This window comes from Chiloscyllium plagiosum, unplaced genomic scaffold, assembly GCF_037043375.1.
Source record: "Chiloscyllium plagiosum isolate Xiang-an unplaced genomic scaffold, Cpla_swu_hap1 HiC_scaffold_12, whole genome shotgun sequence".
In the NCBI taxonomy this organism is placed as follows: Eukaryota; Metazoa; Chordata; class Chondrichthyes; order Orectolobiformes; family Hemiscylliidae; genus Chiloscyllium; species Chiloscyllium plagiosum.
In genome coordinates this window covers 47670334-47692311 of record NW_028270150.1, presented here as the reverse complement: position 1 = coordinate 47692311, position 21978 = coordinate 47670334, and the positions used below count along the sequence as shown (strand labels likewise).

At 37.8% G+C, this 21978-nt stretch overlaps 1 protein-coding gene across 10 annotated transcripts in view; it reads right to left on the bottom strand.

The window, feature by feature from the left end:
* Positions 1 to 1400: 1400 nt before the first annotated feature.
* The window catches only part of tent5c (terminal nucleotidyltransferase 5C), a 32401-nt gene continuing 11823 nt past the window's right edge, over positions 1401 to 21978 (bottom strand). For 2 of the 10 annotated variants that reach the window (XM_043700945.2, XM_087992783.1), the window contains exon 2: positions 1401 to 6163. In XM_043700945.2, the coding sequence (XP_043556880.2) occupies positions 4985 to 6139 (1155 nt within the window). In that variant the 5' untranslated portion in view covers positions 6140 to 6163 and the 3' untranslated portion in view covers positions 1401 to 4984. Of the gene's footprint in view, positions 6164 to 6384; positions 6643 to 8229; positions 8250 to 9372; positions 9511 to 9573; positions 9594 to 9776; positions 9948 to 17033; positions 17157 to 21024; positions 21121 to 21978 lie in introns of those variants that run through there. The other 8 variants (XM_087992782.1, XM_043700943.2, XM_043700942.2 and 5 more) reach the window with 8 other exon arrangements.

Here is a 21978-nt window from a genome sequence, read left to right as displayed (position 1 = left end):
TCTTCATGGCTAAAGGTTGCATCTAGCTCTGGATCAAGTCTTCAGTGTTATTGCTGAAATGTTGTAAGGATCCCTGGCTGAAGGCAGTAGATACTGCGTAGGCTATTTCTCACTCCATTTTGTGCAGTGAATCAAATTGATTGAAGCATCGACAATACTGGTGACCACTCCAAAACCGGATATACCAGAATTGCAGAGTTTAGATCTAATCCATTGGTTGTTGAAATGCTTATCTTTGGTGTTGGTGCTGTTTGACATGCACAGTCCTATACTGTCACTTTATAAGGCTAACATCAGAGTGGACATTTGATTTGCTAATAATGGTAAATTATGGGATAGGCCAAAGCACAAGGACACAAATTGTTTTGTTAAACAACCTGTTGTAGCAATCACTGCAACATCATCAAGTATATCCCTTCACATGAAGATCTAGTTTCATCATGAAGTCCATGCGATGTTCATTTTACCAGTACAGTCATTTACAGCTGCAGGCAGATTGGTGAGGTGGTGGAGGAGTAACGTTTGCCTTTTTGTTTACTCTCAGCAACAGCTAGAGTCGAACTCTAGCTGCTAAGTGCTATGGGATCCAACCATCTCAGTCAGTAAAAGGTGTTGCCAACCACTTGGGCTTGGACTTGGGTCCCTCACTCATTAGCCCAACATTCAAACTATGGACATCACCTCTAACACATTTGCCTGCTGATCTTAATCTTGCCTTCTGTACATCCTGCATGGTTTAACCTGCATGCCTCACTCTGACCAAGTTTTTTCCCACGCTATGTCCATGCCTACTGTAATCTGCCAATATTGCTTGCAAAGAAAGTTTGTCACTGTACTTAAGTACACATGACACTAATCAAATCAAAAGTCTCAAATCCCAATGACTTGGCATTATACCATCATGAATTTTGACTTAATTCATCTATAACCCTTCAGGTTGAAAGTGGAAGTAGAACCTAGGTTGCTGGATTGTTTCACACACAAGCAACTGTAATGCAGGATTATTGCTGCTGGTGTGGACCATACTCCAAGCTGGTGGGTTACAAAAGGATAAGCCTCAACTGAGTCTCTCATTGTATTTAGATATTTGTGCAAACATTGAAAAGGGAATCCATTCAGTTGTTCAAAAGGAAAAGTAGACATTGAAATTTTTCCTAAATATTTTAAGTTAGGAAACACCATAGAGTTGGAAGATTAGTTTTCAGACTTGACAGGGAATGCTGAATTGATCTGTCAAGGCCAACATAATTGATCTCAGTTTGGTATTAGAAGGACCTTATCAGGTTACAATAATCTTAGTTTACTTTAATAATGACCTATATATAGATTGCTCCACACACCAGTAGGTGAAAGAACATAATACTACACTTATTAGAAAAACACCAAGCTTAAAACATAACTTCAAGTTCACTATCCATGTATTAAATGCCAATTTACATTTATACAATGCCTATAAAGTAGTAAAAAAAGTTTATACAGTAATTAGATTTTAAAAAGACACCCCACTAAACAAAGATAGCATAGGATAATCAATCAGAAAGGCAGGCTTTTAAAGTAATGTCAAAGCAGCATGCTGAAGGTTTAGCGATTTAAGACAAAGTCTATGTGGTGTAAAAACTCAGTCTTTTAAAATTACAAAAATTGGAACTAAAGCAAAAAAACAAAAAAGCGATGAAGGTAGAATTCTATACGATGGCTGAAATTTGTAACTGACGTATACAGCAATTCAATGATTCTTTCTACATGTCATGCAGTGGTTTGACCTAGCACAAACATCTAGTTTCTCGATTTGTCAGACAAATGAAAAAAAGGACAATCAGCAAATTTGTTTAAAAAATAAATTCAATTGAGTTGACCTTTTATTGGTTAGTCTTTATTGTCAAATAGGGACCAAAGGTCTACATATTTGTACAAAGCATGTACAGCAGCACAATCTGGAAACTTTAAATACACAAGTATTGCTAGTAATAGCTGAGTTAATCTTAAAATAAAAATACAATTTTAAATTCTCACAGGAATAGAAGTCTCAGCCCCAATCATCTCTATACTTATTATTCAAACCCAACAAAAAAAATTTGAATAAGAATAGTTGTTTCCTCCTTTTGATGCCTGTCCCTAGTTACAGGAAAATAACTGAAATCAGGGTACAAAAATCAAACAAAAACATACACCAGCAAGAGAATTCCAATGCCTCATACACTCACCCAGTATTTACACAATCCTGAACTAAGCATTGAGTATCTGATTTAGCTACATTTTGCAACATTAAGTGTAGTAGCAAGCACTCAAGACTATAGCATGCTTAGATGCCCAAAAAATAATAAACATATCCTTTTCAGACTTTCTTGCTGGGTGGGTAAATTCACCAGGTGATAAGGCAACAAATCATACAGATCAAGATTATCCCAGATTTAATTGACTGTCTGTACTTAGCACCTTTTCCCTCCCCACTGTTTGGGAAATTCCCATTTCGTGTCACTACCTTGTGACTCTCCCAGAAAAATGAATATTTAGGTATCTATTTGAGAACAGAACCAAATGCAACTTTGATGCCCCACGCAATGGCTGAACAGTTTAATATCATCCAGATTAGAAACAAATCTCACCAATTGTGCAACTATGCAGAAATTTGCCACTGTCTATAGAAGACAATCACATTGCAATAGAAATCGACACTAGAGAGAGAGTTCCCTGTGCAATACAAAGGTTTAATGTACATCTTTACAACTTATTTCTCCATTTCCCTTAATGAAATAGCTTCAGGACATACTGGGCAACAGACTTCCTTTCATGCACAATTCTGATCAAAATTCATTGAACTTGACTGAATCTGACTGCGACTGCAGCAAGAATTTGTTCAATTCAGAACTTAGAACCCACCTCACTAACCAGCTTTTAAAAAGTATACCCAAGTTCTAGTCCTCTCAGCCGCTCCCAATATTCTTTATTGAAACTATACACAAGTGTTCAAAAGGACATAAGTGTCAAAAATAAAGCCTTTACATTTGCAAAGTTATACTCTGCTATTTTCTGTTCTATGTAATTCTGAGCTGGTGTTTTGAAATTCAGTATACAATTTATTAAAGTTGCAATTTTCAATTGTCCCCTGCACTTAAGTACAGCAATACTATGTTCACACTGAACTGGAATGTGTGCTGGACCATCCTAGATTGACTGCATTCATTAACACTTTGCATAATTAAATCTCAAACAAAAAAGGCCTCACCAATAGTACACTGTGTTCTTGTTTATTTAATGGCAGGAGTTGCTGCATAATTTTTCCTGGTGTTAGCATTAATTCAAAAATGTTAATGGAAGTAATTTGATGTACTTTGTTACTGTCAGTCCACTGGTTATATTCAATTTAAGCTGTTCCCACCCACTTTCTTTTGAGAGAAAAAGATATTAACAAATCAGCTCACAAATATCAACTTTGACATTTCCAGGCCTGAGGTGTTTCAGGAAATATTCGTTATATTTAAATCGAGGATTCTATTTATTCACAAACTCCATTCAAATTGAAGGACAAAACAATCTGGTCCAGAGCAGAACGTGAATAAAAAGTTTCATGTCACATTACCTCAGTGTGGTTTAGTATCTAACGTCATCTATATTTTAGCTCAAAAGAAAGATCACTCAGTTTACTAAATTCAGGCAAAGCTCAGTGTTACTGCACACTAGTTTCTGCACCTGGAACTTAGCAAAATTTGTACTTCTTTCACACCATGAACCATGCATTTGAAAGCCAGCCTGCCACACATTGGCAGACTTAGAGTTCAGAAAGTTCAAATTACACTTCTCTATCCCTATTCCAGGGCACTTACTGGAGTGGTAAGGACAATTTAAAAATTGACACTTGTTAGATTTGGACTTTCCTCCAACCCAGTAAAGCTGCATTAAGAATACACTAACTTCAGCCCAAACTTCCATTACCTGGGAATGGGATTTAGATTAAAAGGCTGATGCAAGCAGCCATGAAAAAAAGTGTATTTATACACCATGATGCAGAAGCATAGCTATTTTCTGCACCAAAATAATTCAACATTGCAACTCACTCTGCAGAAGGCTTTACTGTATTCATTAACACAGCTAACTTAGGGATAGTGTGCAACTAACCTTTTAAGATCGCTCAGCTCATTTTCCTGAGTAGCAGAGCTTATACAAAAATAACAGGAAAATTTAGTTTGAATTTTATCTTCTAAAATGTTTTTGCAAATGCAAGATTTTATCTTCAAATACCAATTGTCATTTATTCAAGAGGTAGAAATTTCCAGATTACACATTCTCCTTTCTTGGTATGGCGATGGTCCATCATTGTCACCCAAGCCAACTATAATATGGCCTGCTTATCTGTAAACTTGTTTTGCAGTTGTGCAGCGAATCTTTGCAGCTTTATACACAAGCACACCAATTCTTTCTTCACACCCACCACCTTTCCCTACTAAGTCACTACAGGAATGACTTAGAATTCTAACCGAAGTGTGAACTGTAGGTTTCTAACATTGTGCCTCATGTTCAAAAAAAAAAGCAAAATCACTGAAACCCCTACATTTTTATTTGCAAACTTACCTAATGGGTTACTTTAAAAAAAAAAGTGCTGAATTATCGTGAATTCTTATTTGCATTTTTGCCCTAAAATTAACAAATTTGTTGCTAGTACACAGTGTGAGAATAGATAACCCTTTACAGAAATTTACATTGCCAGAACACTATGACACAGTGTACTATCAGGACTCTTGATAGCATAGAGTTATAGTCCTAAAAATTTATGTACCATTGATCAGTGACTTTTTTGGATTTTCCTACAGCAAAAATTAATGTGTGCATATTATCCTTGTATTCTCATTGCAGTTTAATACGTGCAACATATACAACAGCCACAGGGTTTGCTCCCTTCTCAGCTAAGGTGAATGAAAGAAGCCACAATGGTGAGCTGAGCTGCATCAATCTGCACACAAGTCAACTGTGAACATAGCATTACTTATTAGTTGCAGGGAAGCCAGGTAGGATACGATTGTTGGTATGAAGTGGCAGTGTGCGCTACATAGTAGTTGCTAAAGTTTGCATCACTGACATATGGAGCAGGCTGGTAATAACAAGTGACATTGGTGACATTAGGGATGATGTTTTGCTCTGCCAGCACCTTGAGTGCCAAAAGGCTGATTAAGTTGAGAGTTTGGCGTCTTTCGTGTCCCATCAAACAAACAGTGCTCTCATTCACAACATTCCTCAAGATCATCAGGTAATCATATTTGCTTTTCTCCTCCCCGATGAAGTGATTCTGGAGGTAGACTTCTAGCTTTCTCTGTTGTTCAGTGATGTCTGGGAAATCAATAAAGAAACGAGAGCACATGTACCGCTCTAAGGATTTAATTACTTCTTCACTGGCTGGTTTGAATTCTCTTACCAGAAGGTTGCAGTATTTAAGCAGTCCTCCTCCTCTGATTTCCTCTGGCGTTTTGGTTGCAATCAGTGTATTCCTGAGGTGATCTAATGCTTCCTCAAAGTCCCCATATACACTTTCCCCAATTACTGTTGGATGGAAATGCTCACTCATTGGGTTCTCCGAGTAATCATAATAAAATAAGAGAGAATCCAAGATGATCTGGAAGGAATCAACACTAAACTCAAACTGTCGGCGGAGAGAGTCCACAAATTTTAACTCCACGTTTTTTCCATTATTGTTGGAGAGGGAGATCAAGCTCCAACGATCTGTATCCGTACAGACCTTCACCATTTTTTGCACATAGACCTCTTTGAGTGTAAGGGGGGTGATTTTTTCTTTGTTAACTCCTTCTGGAAGGAACTCCAACAGACAACCCAGCACCACATCTTTTACCAACTGGAATTCAGTTTCCCCTGGTAGATCAACCCCAAAAATTAAGTCCAAATCTTTGTAATTCAAGCCATTATTCTTTACTAGGACATGGCTGGCTGCTGACCCATTAAGACGGACATCCCGTACTAGAACTCCACTTTCAAACAGCCTGGTCCTTACAGTCTTAACCACATCTTTGAGTCTGACCTCTAATGTTGGAAAGTTTCCACGGCCGTGAATGAGGACCACCTCAGTGAGGACATCATTCAAACTGCTCACTTGATCCCAGCTCAGCACACTAGTGGCTTTACTTTCAGCCATATTGGGTCTTTGGACTTTAATCCACTGGAAAAAAAAACAAACAAAAAAGTATATTAAATACATGTACTCAAAAATAAGAGGCTCTTCAGGGAAAAAGAGCTTGCAGTTAAACACACAGGACAAAGTGCCCCAAATATTTAAATATAATGATAATTGAGGACCAGTCGAGTTCAAAAGCTGTTTGTTCAGCATCAAGTCTAGAATTACAATTTAAGAGGAATGAAAAATTTCACCTTTGTACTTACTATCCATTAGGAAAACTGCAACATACAACAGTTGAAAAATTTCACTTCAGGGATATGACCACAGTTGAACAAAATAACTGAGTTAAAGAAAAACATCTCTGCTTTGTAGCACGATGACACCAAGATAACCAAATAGCAAAATGTTTAGTAGGTGCCAGCTCAGCTGTTTCACTTGTTTACAAAGCAAGTTAGTTTATTACATGGCACAATATGGACACAGCAAATAACTAATAAGGTCAGTCAAGCTCATGTCAGGGTATCTTGACAATAGTTCTTTAACAACCACAGGTCAAAGAAACTCAACTGATTGCTGCAACTGTTCTTCCCATGCTTAAAAATAAACGAAGTGGCCAAAGTGTAAGCATTATTTTGTTGAATGGATACTAAAGAACCTCAATACAGCTCTAAAAAAAAAGGTTCGTCAGCAGGATAGGCCATTTGTAGAGTTTTGCAAACACAGACCAAGTTGTCAAAAGAGGGTCACATGCTAGCAAGCTCAACAACCTCAGTGTCCTGCTATGCCCTACAGGTAATAAATTGCCTTTTAAAGAGTGATCACTATTATAATGTCAACAGTGTGCTAATTTAAACAATCACCCACAAAACAACCACAAGGTAAAAATGAAAAAAGGTTGAGCACTTTGAATGAGACATGAACTTCTGAGGTTAAGGCTTTATAGAAACCCATTTCCTGGACATTGTGAAACCTTATATACTGAGCAGTATAGTTGGATTAAATTTTGAACTGCTCCAGTTGTTAAGAGCCACCAAGTCAAATGGCTTTTTGGCACTATTAGCACAAAACTACAGATACATATTCTGCATGTCAACTTATTGACTTTGAGTAAATGATTTACTGTATTTAGTTCATTGAATTCAAGAAGGTTTCCTTAAAAATAACTGAAAAGTTTAAGTATTAGTTAATACATCCTGTAGATTTTGTTAGAGCTTTTCCAGACTAGTTACACTGTTTTCTATATTTCACATTTAAGAGTTTCCTTTAAAAAGATGGATCAAACAGTTCTATCATCAAATAGTTCTGGGAAACCATGCATTGTTCTAAGCCAAATGTCTAACTCCACTGCATACAGGATTATAAATGTATGAGTGTTTCAGAGTGACTTCCCCTCGGTTTGCAATAACTACTTTATTGAAAAGTCTCCCGTTTGCATTATCGGCTTTAGTGAAACCAGTTCATGGCAAGTTTTTCATCACAACCTTTTCCAACCCTAGTATCATCCTATTCTTGTTACCATTTTTTGAAATTAATGACATTTATTACTTTATGATACTTACACCTCATTTGTATGCTCCAAAGTGTGTTTTCTTATAATAAAAATGCTTAAATTTGGTCACAGCACTGATTACATTCAATTCTTTATTTGGGCTACTTACTGACATATTACTCATGTGCATCATTTAGTATTTTACCATTAATGGTTTAGTTCCATTCTTTATTTCCATCCAAATAAAATTAACTTGTGATATGCACGCTCAACATATCCATCATCTATCTGTTGTCCTTTTGAAGTATCTTACAGCTTTTTCACTGTCAGTCAAACCCCTTATTGTATGGCCAGCTAATTTAGATGCTACTCCTAATTGATTTCCACCATACAAGAATGAAACAAGTTTGAAATACAGGAAAACACTATCAATATGCATCTCCAATCTAAAAACATTCCCCTTTAACTATGCAGATTCATTCCATTCACAAACTTGAACTGCTTACCAGGTTTTTGGTTTATTACTGAACAACCTCCTGAAAATTCATTAACAAACATTTTACCTGTCTTGTAACTTTTTGTCAAATATTATACATTAAGATATTTTAGATTTGATTACCTCATGTATTTCTAAATGCTTACTAGCTGATCTTGAATCTTGGACTATAGGTAGTCCACAAGAAAATGGAAAATAGTCATACTGGTAATATAAGACTGCTCTCAGAGACGACTGGTAGTGGTTTTGCCAGAGGTCACCATGCCTCAGATGACGAGAAGTGACTGAAGGACCTTCATGGTAACTTCAACTGATCTGGGAATTGATCCCATACTGTATCATTGGTTTACAAACCAACCATCCAGCACCCTAGTCCATAATAAATATTAGACTAATGAATTTCTTTTTGAGCGGGGTCTTGTTAACTACCCTCCAGTTCCACAATTAATATCTAAGAAGAATCCACAAGGAAAAAAAGTGTATAATGAAGCTCTGAGTTAAACTAAACCCCCAATTAGTTTTCCAAAAGCATATTTAGTCACACCTAATACAACTCTACCACATTGATGGACTTCTCAAACATAAAATCAAAATTTATAGATCTGACAACTTAAATATTTGACTTTCACATTCTCACACTCGCTTAAAACAAGATTTGCCAACAAGTACATTCTTCTAAAACAATACTGAAAACATTTAAGTAGCCAAAAAATGATTCATAAGCATGTTCTTGTTGAATAAAATAAAATATTCATAACAGCTGCTATCATTAAGAAAGCAACTGAAGTGAATTTGGAAAATTCAAATTACAAGTAGATTTAAAAATTCTGTTTTACATAGATGTAAAATCTTAAAAACTATTAGAGATGGTCATTACTATCAAATCTACTCAAGTCAACAGGACTATTTTAGTGCCTGGAATTCACTAGAAAGCTGGGGAGTACAAAATAACAGTCACGCAACAAATATCTATCATGCTGCTTCATGAGAGTATAAATAGTTAATTCTGGTCTTCAAATGAAAGAATTGAGAACACCTGCTCTTTCCTGAAAGAATTAAAAAATATTGCTTGTAATATTGTTAGTGAAACTGCCAAAAATATTTGAATTAGGATTAAGTGAAGCATAAGGTGTTTAATACCAATTAACTTAAAAAAAAAGAAGTTTTATTTTGATGGGCTCAGGGCAAAGTTGTAAGTAAAACTTCATTTTATCACTCATTCAACAATTCAATCACCTAGGGACTAAACTAATAAAACAAACTAACCTTGAAGAACGCATCGTCATGGTTAAAAGATGGGTTACTTTACAATCTAATTAGCTTCTGAAATTAACACTTATCAACTAGCAAGACAACAAAGTACAGAAGGCATTGCGCACAAAACAGAAATACAAAATGCAGCTTATCTTACAAAGATGCATTTAACGCGAACCATAGAAAATCATAACTGTTACTAGCACCACCCACATTTCCACAAAATCTTTACAGCCAAATGAATGCTTTGCTGCCTTCGTTGCCGCAATTTATAGATTTCACACCCCTTCACAGTCTAAACATTTTGGAGATGCCGGTGTTGGACTAGGGTGTACAAAGTTAAAAAAAAAAAATCACACAACACCAGGTTATAGTCCAACAGGTTTAATTCGAAGCACACCAAACATTTTCTGTACCTCTCCACCGCACAAACACACCTGCAGCACACACTAGCAAAAGCCGAACCCCATCCACACCAGAAAGCCGTTCGACTTTGGTTACGTTGCGCTTTTCCTGATCTGAACACAACATTATTAATGCAGATTTAGTTCTGTGTCTGCACTATTTCATCGCGAAAGGTTCCGGCTAATTGGGATTAACCCGAGTGGCCCCTCTGATTGGATGTCAGTTCACGTGCACCTGGGAGATGCTGCAATGATAGGGGATGTTTTGAGTTTGTCCTTTTTGGAAAGTATATAGACACGCTTAGGTATTTGGCTCGAATGCAACTTCACCTCGTTATTGGTGACTACATTAGCAACATGGGAGGCACATTGCTCAACCAACTACAATATGCAATAAATGGCATTATTCACTCGGGGGTTTAAAAGTCAGATTTGGAAACGACATTATGAGTCTGAGATAATGTAGATCAGCCATTTCTGTGTCCAAGTTGTACCGCTTTTTCATAAGTTTTATCTTTATTAATCAAAAATAAACTTTATGTCTAAAAAGTTTTCTGAATTCTTCTTAAAAAAACAGATTCATGATCCCACAACAGCCCAATGTGTTTTATACAGAAATTGGAAGTTTTTGAAATTATTTTGAAAGACTTGACCAGATGGATGTTGAAACGATGGCTTCTGTTGTAGGCGAATCTAGATTTAAGAGTTCCAGCTTAAAAATAAGGGGCTAACTCTATTTTGATTTAGTCCCTACCCTCCCCTTCACTGTTTTGATCACACAGCACTGCCCTTTGATGTGAAGGGCAGTGTTTGTCACTGGCCACCCCGGTGTTTTCCTATCTTCCTGGTGGTGGAAATTGAATAAAGATTCATGCACTTTGTGTCTTTCACTGTATCTCACACCTACACACACACCATGGGTGCGGGGGAAAAAATAAGCACTACCGCAGTTAGGCGGTAGTGTGGGGGTTTTAAAAAAAAAATAAAATGGTGTCTCTACCTCAGTTAGGCAGTAGTGTGGGAGAAACAAAAAGAAAAAAAAACAAAAGTTTGGGTGTCTTTGGAAAAGGAGCAAGAGAAAAAAAAATAAGGGGCTGCCCAGTTAAAACAGAAAGGGTTGTGAGTCTTTGGAATTCCATTCCTCAAAAGGGCAGTGAATGCAGAGTCTATAAATAGTTTTAAGGCAAAGCTAAAAAGATATTTAATTACCATGGGGATGAAAGGGATGGGGGCTTGTGGGAATATAGAGTTGAGGGTAAAATCAGATCATCTACGATTTTCTTGCAATGCGGAACAGGCTTTGAAGGGCTAAGTGGTCTACTCTTGCTCCTTATTTATACGTTCATACAACCAATGGAAATGTTTGAAGTGTAACTATTTTTGTAATGTAGAGAGAGATATAAAGCAGCATGATTTGCTTGAGATTAAAAAAACGTCTTGGCTAGGACACCAGGAGAACTTCTCAATTCTTCTTGGAATAATGCCACGGGATTTTATATGCATCTGGTTGGTTCATCGTCCAACTACCCGTATATGGGTGACACTATGGACACTCCCTCACTACCTCAATGCCGAGTGAGCATGGATCATGTGCTCAAATCCTGGATTGGGATTTGCATTGACCAGCTTTGGCCAGATCACTATTATCTCTATTGACAGCTAATAACACTGATGAGAAAAAAAACAAAAGATTGATTCTGACAGAAATTTAATCATAAATAGGCAACATCTTCAATTTAAAAGGAAAATTGCTTTACTTAATATATGATAAATTAATTAGAATATCGGCAACTTTTATAATTGGACAGATGGAGTTTTATGAAAGCTCCTTCTAATGTGAATTGTAGATAGACAGTGAGAAGTTAAATTAATATGTCACAAATAAAGAGACGTAAGTTCTGGGACTCGCTTGGATTAGATTTGTTCTAGACTGAAACGTCTTGAATTTCAGTAAGGTTCATCAATAAGAACTTTATGTGATAGCATACTTGGAACATTCCAGTCCAAGAATGATACCTCCACAGCTACTTAACATACATACCAACAAGAACGAAGGAAACTGCATTTATATAAACACATTTTACATTCTCAAAATGTCCCAAAGCATTTTTCAATCAATTAGATATTTAAAGTCTATTCATTTCCTTAACATAAAATGCAAATATCAATTTGCACACGTCAATTTTTCATAACCACAATGGGATAAAGTGACAAGAAGGTCTGTGGTTGGTGGGATTGGTTTGAGGGTTAAATTTCAGAAAAAAAGACTAAGACATGTTTAATTCACCTGCATAAGAAGAAAATACCTCAATTTTATATTTCCTTAAAAAGATAGCACTTCTTGTGAAATATTTCATCAGCACAGTAGTGAAGTAACAGCTTAGATTTCTTTGCTCAAGTACCCAGGGTGGGGCTTGAGTCCATGACTTTCTGACTGAAAGGTTATAGGTTACCACTGAAGCAAGCAAACACACAAATCCAAATACGAAGGTTAAGTGTTGTATTATTGAGTGAAAAAATGGCATGATATCAATCAACCTCAGTATATGGACAGTGAGAAATTATATAAAGTAAAAGCAATTTAAATTTTACTTTTCCAAGACTCCTAAAGATGTTGACTCCTTGGTGGAGAACAATTTCACTGTAATTAGAAATTCTCCAGTACACTACTGAAGTAGCTTTTCTTTATCTTTGAACTTATGCAAGGTCAACTGTCTATTTGGCTATGATACCTAAATCAATTTTATTTTCAATCAACATGCATGTACAACTGGAATCCTTGGATGGTGATCGGGAGCAGAATGTCAAGCAAGATTACAAATTATGGCACTCCTTATTCTCATTCCAATGTAATCAGCTGATTAAGCAAAGACTGGCAATTAAACCCCTTCCTGCATTATGTATTGGCTTCAGCTAAAGAAAGTTATTGGTGTGGAGAGAGGCTATTTTGGCATGCCGAGTCCAAGCTACTTCTCTGCAGAGCAATCCAGTCAGTCTCATTTACCAATTATATCTACACAACCCGTCCAACTGCCCAGCCATTGCTCCAGGGTGGTGAGTGTATGGAACGAGCTGCCAGAAGAAGTGATGGAGGCTGGTACAACATTTAAAAGGCATCTTGACAGGTACACGAAGGGTTTAGAGGAATATGGGCCAAATGCTGGCAAATGGGACTAGATCAGCTTAGGACATCTGGTTGGCATGGACAAGTTGGACTGAAAGGTCCATTCCTGTTCTGTGTAACTCTATGACTCTATACTGCATCAATCGCGAATCTCCTTTTGCAGTCATTGATCATAGACAGCAAGTTCCAGTTCATTATCATTGCTGCATAAAACAGTTCTTCCTTAAATTCCTCCTTTTTATCTTGCCCAAAACAACACAAGGGTCCAGAGGAGATTTATGAGAATGTTTTTGGGAAGTTAAGTGCAAGGTTAAGTTGGAGAGGTTGCTACAGCCACCTTGAAACAAAGAGGTTGAGTTGAGAGTTATACAGTTATAGACTTATACAGCACAGAAGCAGACCTTTTGATACAACTTGTCTATGTCAACCAGATTAGAAGCGCAAGTCGGCCATATGGTCCTGACAGCCTCCTCTGATTTGGTCTCAGCTCCACTTTCCTGTCTGCTCTCCCACCCCACCTCACACTCTGCCTGACTCTTGACTCTTTTGTAAATCAAACATGTACTTAATTCAGTGTTCAAGACATTCAGTGGCCCTGCCTCCACTGCTGTTTGGGAAGAAGAATTTGACAGACTGATGACCCTCTGACAAAAAAGAAAAGCTTAAACCTGTGTCCACTTCTCTTGTACCATCAGCTAAATGGGAACAGTTTTTCTTTATCTGTCTTATCTAAAACTGTAAACTTAAGGACATTGCCGGGATTTGAGGGTTTGAGATATAGGGAGAGGCTGAATAGGCTTGGACTTTTTTTTTCCCTGGAGGCTGAGGGGTGACCTTATAGAGGTTTATAAAATCATGAGGGACATGGATAGGCTGACTAGTCAAGGTCTTTTCCCCAGGTTAGGGGAGTACAAAACGAGAGGGCATAGATTTAAGGTGAGAGGGGAAAGATTTAAAAGGGACCTAAGGGGCCTAACCTTTTCACCCAGAGGGTGGTGAGTGTATGGAATGAGCTGCCAGAGGAAATAGTGGACGCTGGTACAATTACAATATTTAAAAGTCACCTGGACAGGTACATGAATAGGAATATGGGCCAAATGATGGCAAATGGGACCACATTAGTTTAGGACATCTGGTTGGCATGAATGAGTTGGACCAACAGGTCTGTTTCTGTGCTGTATAATTCAATGACTCTATAACTGTATACATCTCAACTCAATCTCTTTGTCCCAAGTTGACTGCCCCAACTTCTCCAACTTAACCTTGTACTTGATTTCCTAAAAACATTCTGGTAGATCTTGTCTGGACTCTTTCAAGGACTTTCACATTCTTCTCAAAGTCTGGTGACCAAAACTGGACACAAAACTCCAAATGCAGCTTAAATCAAGCTTTATAAAGATTCAGGATAAATTCCCCTATTTTGTACTCAATAACTCTATTAATGATGTCCAATATCCCATTTACTTTTTCCTGCCATCTTGAAAGTTCCATGCTCACGGATACAAAAAGTCCTCTGTCCCAACATCTTCCTTAAAGATGTGTCATCAAATTTACATTGTCTGTCACCAGCTATTCTTCTACACTGTATCATATCATTACTTCTCTGTATTAAACTTCATCTGCCCCTTTATTGTAATTCTGCAAACCTCTTTATGCTATATTGCAGTTCAGTGATATTATACTCATTGTCACAGCTCCAAGTTTGGTATTATCAACAAATTTTGAAATTTTACACTGTATTCCAAAATACAACTCATTTTATATTAAAGAGGCAGTGGCCCTAGCTCTGACCCTTGACAACCACCATTATACGCCATTCTCCAGCCTGAAAACATATCATTTACCACTCCTAGATGTTTTCTATCCTTAAACTAATTTTTCATCCTGAAACATGAGCCTCAATGTTGAAATCAGCCTTTTATATGTTACTTTGTAAAAACTTCATTTAGGTAACATCCACTATATTCCCTTGAATAATACTCCCTATTACTTTATCAAAACATTCAATTAAATTATTCGAACATGGTCCGCCATTACAAATTGAGGTTGGCTGTCCTTAATTAATTCAAAACTCTCCAAGTACCATTAATGCTAAACTGACTAGCTGGCTGTTCTTACATCCCTTCTCAGGTAAGGATGTCAGATTTAGTACGCACCAATCCTCTAGCATGTTCCTCATATCTACTGAAGTCAGGAAGAATGGAAGATTATAACAAGGCCTTCTGCTATCTCCCGCCACAGTTTTCTTGCAAGTTGGGAGTGCTAGCCATCTGGATGAGACAACTTATCCCCTCTGAGCATAATCAGCCTTTGCAGTACACCCTGGTCTATCAATCTGGCGACATCCACTACCTTCAGCATCTCTGCTTCCAACAACATTTTGTCAGTTACCATTTGCCTCAAAATCCAACGCAAAGTGCCCTTTAAATATTCTAGCATTGTCCTTTGTCTCTGGCAGATATCACCCTCTTTCTCCACAACAGACTGCAATCTATCTCTTACTAGCCACTTTTTACATGCTGGTAATGCTTTGTGAACAATATTATGAATTACTTAGGTTCTGCACTTCAGAATGTTATATATTTTATATTATATAAAGAAATGTACCAGTAAAATGCAAAAAATTTATTTCCAAGATTGCTGTCTCATATTTGCAATAAGATACTTCAAATAGTTTTTTTTTAAATTACACTGGCTAATCTTTAGTAACTACTGGGGAAGAATAGATCTCAAACTGACCTGTTTCAATAAATGGTTACATTACTGCTTGAAAAGTGAGAATTGGAGCCATTGAGGCACTGTTTAGTTTTCACACATCTTAAAAAGATGGAAACTCCATACCCTGGATGGTTAAAGTTACCCTGGTTATGACACTTAAAAAGAAAGGTAACAGGAGGAATAAAAATATTTCCATAGCAATGACATCACAGTGACATCATAAACCAGCTTCAACTGATTTCATCAGCTACAAAATTATTGATTATATTTTTTCACTTTTCGTAAGATACTGGCAGGTATTAGAGATGGAATATGTCAGAGATCTTAATGTAATGTAAATTACTGACGTTCATGAGAGTGACTATGATTCATACTTGACTTTAAATTCGTATGTTGGTCTCACTCATGAAGCCATTTATTAAGTAATACTGTCCTTAAGATTATTTACTAAGCACATTTTGGATTGTTTTTGATTGATTTTTCAGTGACTTCGCTCATTAAGAAACGGAAGAAAACAATTTTATGTCTCCATTTCTGCAACATTATCTTCAATTCTTCCTGTCTCCCTTACGTAGTCTTACTTTTCATTGCCTTCTTAACATGCATCTTTTTCCTTTATCTCTTCAGTTCTTAAATGCTTTATTTCAATGGTTTCTTTAACTGTCTCCTATAAATAGAATACATGTCACGAAACATTGACATGTCACTCATAAAAAATACACTATAACTCATTTGTGTGAAGAACCAATGAACATTCTGATTTATTTCAGGGTAAAGTACTCCAATTGAATAAATATTCTCTCTAATTCTAGTTAAGTTCATGGTATGAAAATACTGCAATTTCTGCACACAACTGAATACCTTTCTATGAAAATTATATTCTGAAAATGTACATTTTTTCATTTTACATGGGTTTTACACAAAGCTAAATATTACAGGGTGTCATTAGTAATATTTTGAATAGGGCCAGATGTTTGCAGAGTCATACAGTCATAGAGATGTACAGCAGGGAAATAGACCCTTTGGTCCAAATCGTCCATGCCGACCAGATATCCTAACCTAATCTATTCCCACCTGCCAGCACCCGGCCTATATCCCTCCAAACCCTTCCAATTCATATATCTATCCAGATGCCCTTTAAATATTGCAATTGTACCAGACTCCACCACTTCCTCTGGCAGCTCATTCAACACATGTACCACCCTCTGCGTGAAAACATTGCCCCTTAGGTCTCTTTTATATCTTTCCCCTCTCACCCTAAACCTGCGCCCTCTAGTTCTGGATTCCCCCACCCCAGGGAAAAGACTTTGTCTATTTATCCTATCCATGCCCCTCATGATTTTATAAATCTCCATAAGGTCACCCCTCAGCCTCTGACGCTCCTAGAGACTCATCTGACCTCACTACAGAGAATAAACAGACCTAACCTTTATTCCAGCAGCATTCTCATTCTGTGGTATATGCTCCATGACACAATGGCAGAACTGTTCTTGAAGTATGGTTGAAGAGTGTAAACCTGTCAAACTGTCAGGTTATTTAAATCCTCTGTCCTTTAAAAAATAAAGGATAAAACTGCATGAATGTGTTCACAAGAGTTAAAAAAATTCTTTACCATCAATTTCAATAGGTATTTGTTAACTCAGTCCTAAGTGCTATAATTTTTGCATTATTATTGCTTCATTGCTTTCCACAGCTTTTCATCATTACAGAAGAAGCTATATGTTTCCAGTTTGATATTCATCTCAAAGAGGTTATTGAAGCATTTAAAGTTGGATTAAGAATACCAATGTTCATTCTTATAACGGATTAAGTATGTCAGAGAATTTAGATGTATGTAATGGACTTTCACGAATGAGATCATTTTATACAATGAAGTTTATAATAGATATTTAGAACTTTATTTTCTTTTGTCTCTGCAAGGTTCCTATAGCCAATCTACGGTGTTTACTGGGTGTGTTGGCATGGATATGTAGGAAACATAGATTGGCATCAAATAGCATTAAGTTACATAAGAGCTGTAAAGGACCTTTGGAATGGGGGAGGGGCGGTTCATGAATTGATATAGAATATATGACAGATGATTGGAGATGGGTTAGGGCATAGGTTGGCATGAGTTCATAAGGATAGGATATGGAGAGTGGATGGCAATGAGAATCTAATATTTAACAAAATAACTCGACTAATGTCCAAGAGATCTGAGAAGAACGCTTTCAGTAGCCTGTAAGTTTGATCTAAGGTAGACAAGCAGGAAGCTGGATAAACACAGCAAGCCAGGCTGCATCAGGTGGAAACGTTGACGTTTCGGGTGTAACCTTTCTTCAGGACTGGGGGTGGGCAGGGGGCAGAGTGGTGATGTGGGGATAGGTGGAGACAGGCAGAGGGTACAACCTGGTTGGTATATGGGAGGGATGAATCTGGTTGGTGGCAGGGAATAGTGGCAGGGAGTGGGAGAGGTGAAGGGAGTCGGGGAAAGGGAAGGGAGGTTATTTGAAATTGGAGACCTCAATTTTGAATCCTCCGGGCTTAGGCTGCCCAAGAGGAAAATGAAGTGCTGTTCCTCCAATTTGCAGTTTGATTCGTTGTGGCAATGGAGGAGGCCAAAGATGGTCATGTCAGAAAGGGAGTGGAAAGGGGAATTAAAATGGCGGTGACTGGAAAGTCCTGCAGGCCCAGCTGAGATGCTCGGCAAAACATTCCCTTAGTTTACGTTTGGTCTCCCCGATGTAGAGAAGACCACATCGGGAGCACTGAAATGCAGTAAAATAAGTTGAAGGAGAGGCAGATGAACTTCTGTCTCACCTGGAAGGACTGTTTGGGGCCCTGGATGCAGGTAAGGAGGGTGGTGTGCTGGCAGGTTTCGCATCTCTAACCAGGTAAGTTTGATATAGCACTCAGCAGCTCGTATGGTCACCACCAGAGGCAGCAGTTCAACTTTAGCCTGCACACCTCCCCATCCAAACAACACCACCACTATCTTACCCTGAATAAATATTGCACAATTCAGAGTAAAGTTTTCTCAAGGCAGGTGCACTGAGCTGGGAAATTGTCTGACGTACAATGGATTATCTACCATCTGGTCTTTAAAATCTGTTTTGACCCAGACTTGCAAAATGTGACAATAAACTGGTGAGATAAATCATAGATAATGTACGCAGGTATGGCAATGAAGTGGCTGTGGTTTTGGACCAGTACCCTCGAAAGGCATAAATTCAAATCCCAACAAAGTTTACGAAACCAATTTCAACATCTCTGACATTCGTAAGCTGCATCTGAAAATGAAATGCTTAATACTCACTAGAATAATAGTAAAACACAACTGTCTGACTAATATCCTTCAGGAAAAGGAATTTCCCATTCCTAACTGTGGGCTAAATCTTGCTCTGGCATTGGGTGTCTCACCTGTTGGCTGTAGAGTTGCCAAAAGGCCCATGGTACATCCCTTCAGGAAGGATTACCATGGATCCACAAGTGAATCAGGTTGGGGGGGGGAAGGGGGGTTACTGGAGAAGTCCTTCCCCTGGAATCAAGGTAATGGGGGCAGGAGTCCTGTCTACTAAGACTTTCCAATCAGAGTCCTAGCATCACTGAGGTATCGGGAAGGAGTAGGGAGTGTGGGGGCTATTGCACAGGATGCAGGAGGAATTGTGGGTGGGGGTGCTGCTCAGAAGCAAGGGCAGTCGTGGCTCTCAGCAGGCATCTTCCTGCCAGTGATAGCCACTCTTTTACCATTCTCTAACCCCTCCATCAGTCACTGATAGCCTTTGGCCAAGATACCCTCCCCAGAGTTGACAGAGTCTGTATTCTTTCCCCGTTATACATGCTGCTTACTGTTGCCTTAATACCAACAAGTCTGCAATGAGCTCTTTAAGGGTCATGAATTGGCAAATTAAGGGGCCAGAATTGACAGCCAGATAGGAAGGTTAACCATAGGCCCTCTCATTTAGAACTTGAATTCTGTTGGAAATGGAAAGGCAACAGGATTCACAGATGCCTCCAGTCTAAATAAACTCTCTTTCTGTCTTCAAAACTCGCCATCAGCAAGACCAGAAGGTTCTGTTCTGAGTCTCTAGACTACTATTGTAGGCTGGTTCTTAAAGCTCAATAAACGGCCCAGCTATACAAGGCACTTAAATAAACCATCGCTAGTAGAACAATCACCATCCCTCAGCCAGTATCCGTCACAACATGAAAGCAATTTATTTAACGTCCTTGGCAATACATTTTCTGAGAAGCTTTTGTTTTTCTCCGGCATAATGACGATTGGAAATATTAAATTCACAGAAGACTCATCTTTCCAAAACCACTTTTTAGGGAAACACAGCCAGTTTTTGATCACAAAAAAAAAGCTGGCATGTAGTTGTTGACCTGCCAGGAACTGATGTACAGAAGCACCAACTGTAAAGTGCCTATAGATAAACAAACTCACTCAGAAGTAATGGCTCTTGGAAAAGGCTTCCACCAGAAAGGCAAAGGCGTTAGGATAAAAGGTGAAGAAAAGAATTTGGAAGGGAATTTATAATTGACAAGCAACACCCTGATATTGTGAGTGGTTGGTCTAAAGTTTAACAGTTTGGTGTGTTTTTATATTATTTTATATGTATTTCATATTGTTCTTCACACTCATTCTGAATATGCAAGTCCATTGTAACAGTGTAACGCTGCCCTAAACCTATTGAATTGGCAGTACAGAAGACGCATGTTTATTGGTACTTACTGGTACTTGTTTACTTGGTTCCAGTAACAATGCAGTCCCCACTGCAATGTAAATCCTTTGTCATAGTCTTGTAATGCCACATTGTACAACTATATATGTGTGTGTAATCCTAATGACTGCAACCATTTGTGTGGCCATTTAAATGCACTGCATGCTGGAGTCCATTTTCAGCAGCTCCTTGAAAACTGATTCATCTTCTGAGACCTCACCAGCAATTTAAAAGTAGATTTATTATCCAGTATACAAGTAGTCACAAATAAAGAAGAAAAATAAACTTGCATTTCTATGGTGCCTTTCATGCCTTCTGGGCATCGCAAACTGCTTCAAAGCCAAGGAAATATTTATTAAGTAATTCACTGGCGCAAAGTAGGAAACTCATTAAAAATACTCTGCAATCAATTTTTGCAAAGTCAAGTCCCACAGCCTGAAATGAAATAAATGACCATATCATCTGCTGGGTGTAAGGTGAGGGGTAGATGTTGACGAAGCCATTTAGATGATAACCCAATTCTTCTATGAATAGTATCATGTGATCTTTACATTTCTCTGAGCAGATTTGGGATATCTGGTAGGCATGGGCAGGTTGGACCGAACAGTTGGTTTCCATTCTGTACATCTCTATGACTCTATAAGTAGATGGAGCTTCAGATTAACAAGTCATTTGAAAGATGGCTGCTTACATATGCATATGCCCGGTAACATACCTTTAGGTGAGTGTGTGCTTATAACTTGTTACTTCTTATATTTCAACCCTGGAATCAATCCTTAGATCTCCACTTCCTACAATCCACCAAAATGACCTAAATGAAGGATTGAAAGCAGAAATTCTAGCTTTGCTGATGACACAAAATGAGTTAACAAATGAGTATCCGGATGAAAGCTATAAAAACTAAGCAGGTATGAAAGAATGAGTGTATTCATAGATGGTGCCTATCAATTCACAGGACATCTCAAAGCACTTTGCAACGAATCATTTACTTCTGACTTGCAGTCACATTAGCCAGTTAATCATTTTCTTTTGATGGGATTGATTGACGTGAGTTTGACAGCATGGAAACTCTCGAGCTGTCCTTGAATAGGGCTACAAAATCCTCAATGTCCACTAGGATGTAATAAGTTTTATTTCACATGCCAGTTACACTTTCATGCCTAATGAAATATAACTAAAGATGTATCAACAAATTATGTGTACTTTTACTTTGTGGTCAACACCCAAAATGAAATGAATTATCGTTAAAGGATCATAGCTATTCTAGTTAAGGTTGTTTCCATAAGGAAAATAAAGTGAGAAACAGTTGTAATGTTTGCTGTCACACATCTAATACACAATAGTAAAATCAATTTTAATAATAGTTCCATTGGCAAACCAGATCTGTAGATAATAAATTCTTGCTATACAAAACCTCCTCTCCATTTCAATTCTTTGAAGCAAATATTGGACCCCTGAAATTTAATACAAATATCTGAATATGTTAAAAGTGTCTATATTGTAGGACAATTAGCAGCCAGAGGATTGTATTAGTCTCAAAATTATCACTGAATTGATTCCAACCCCAATTCCTCAATTTGCCATTCTACCTGCCATCTTGCTGCCAAAATCCATTCAGTTTTTAACTGTATATTTAACTACTTTCCATAATACTCTCCCTAACTTCCTT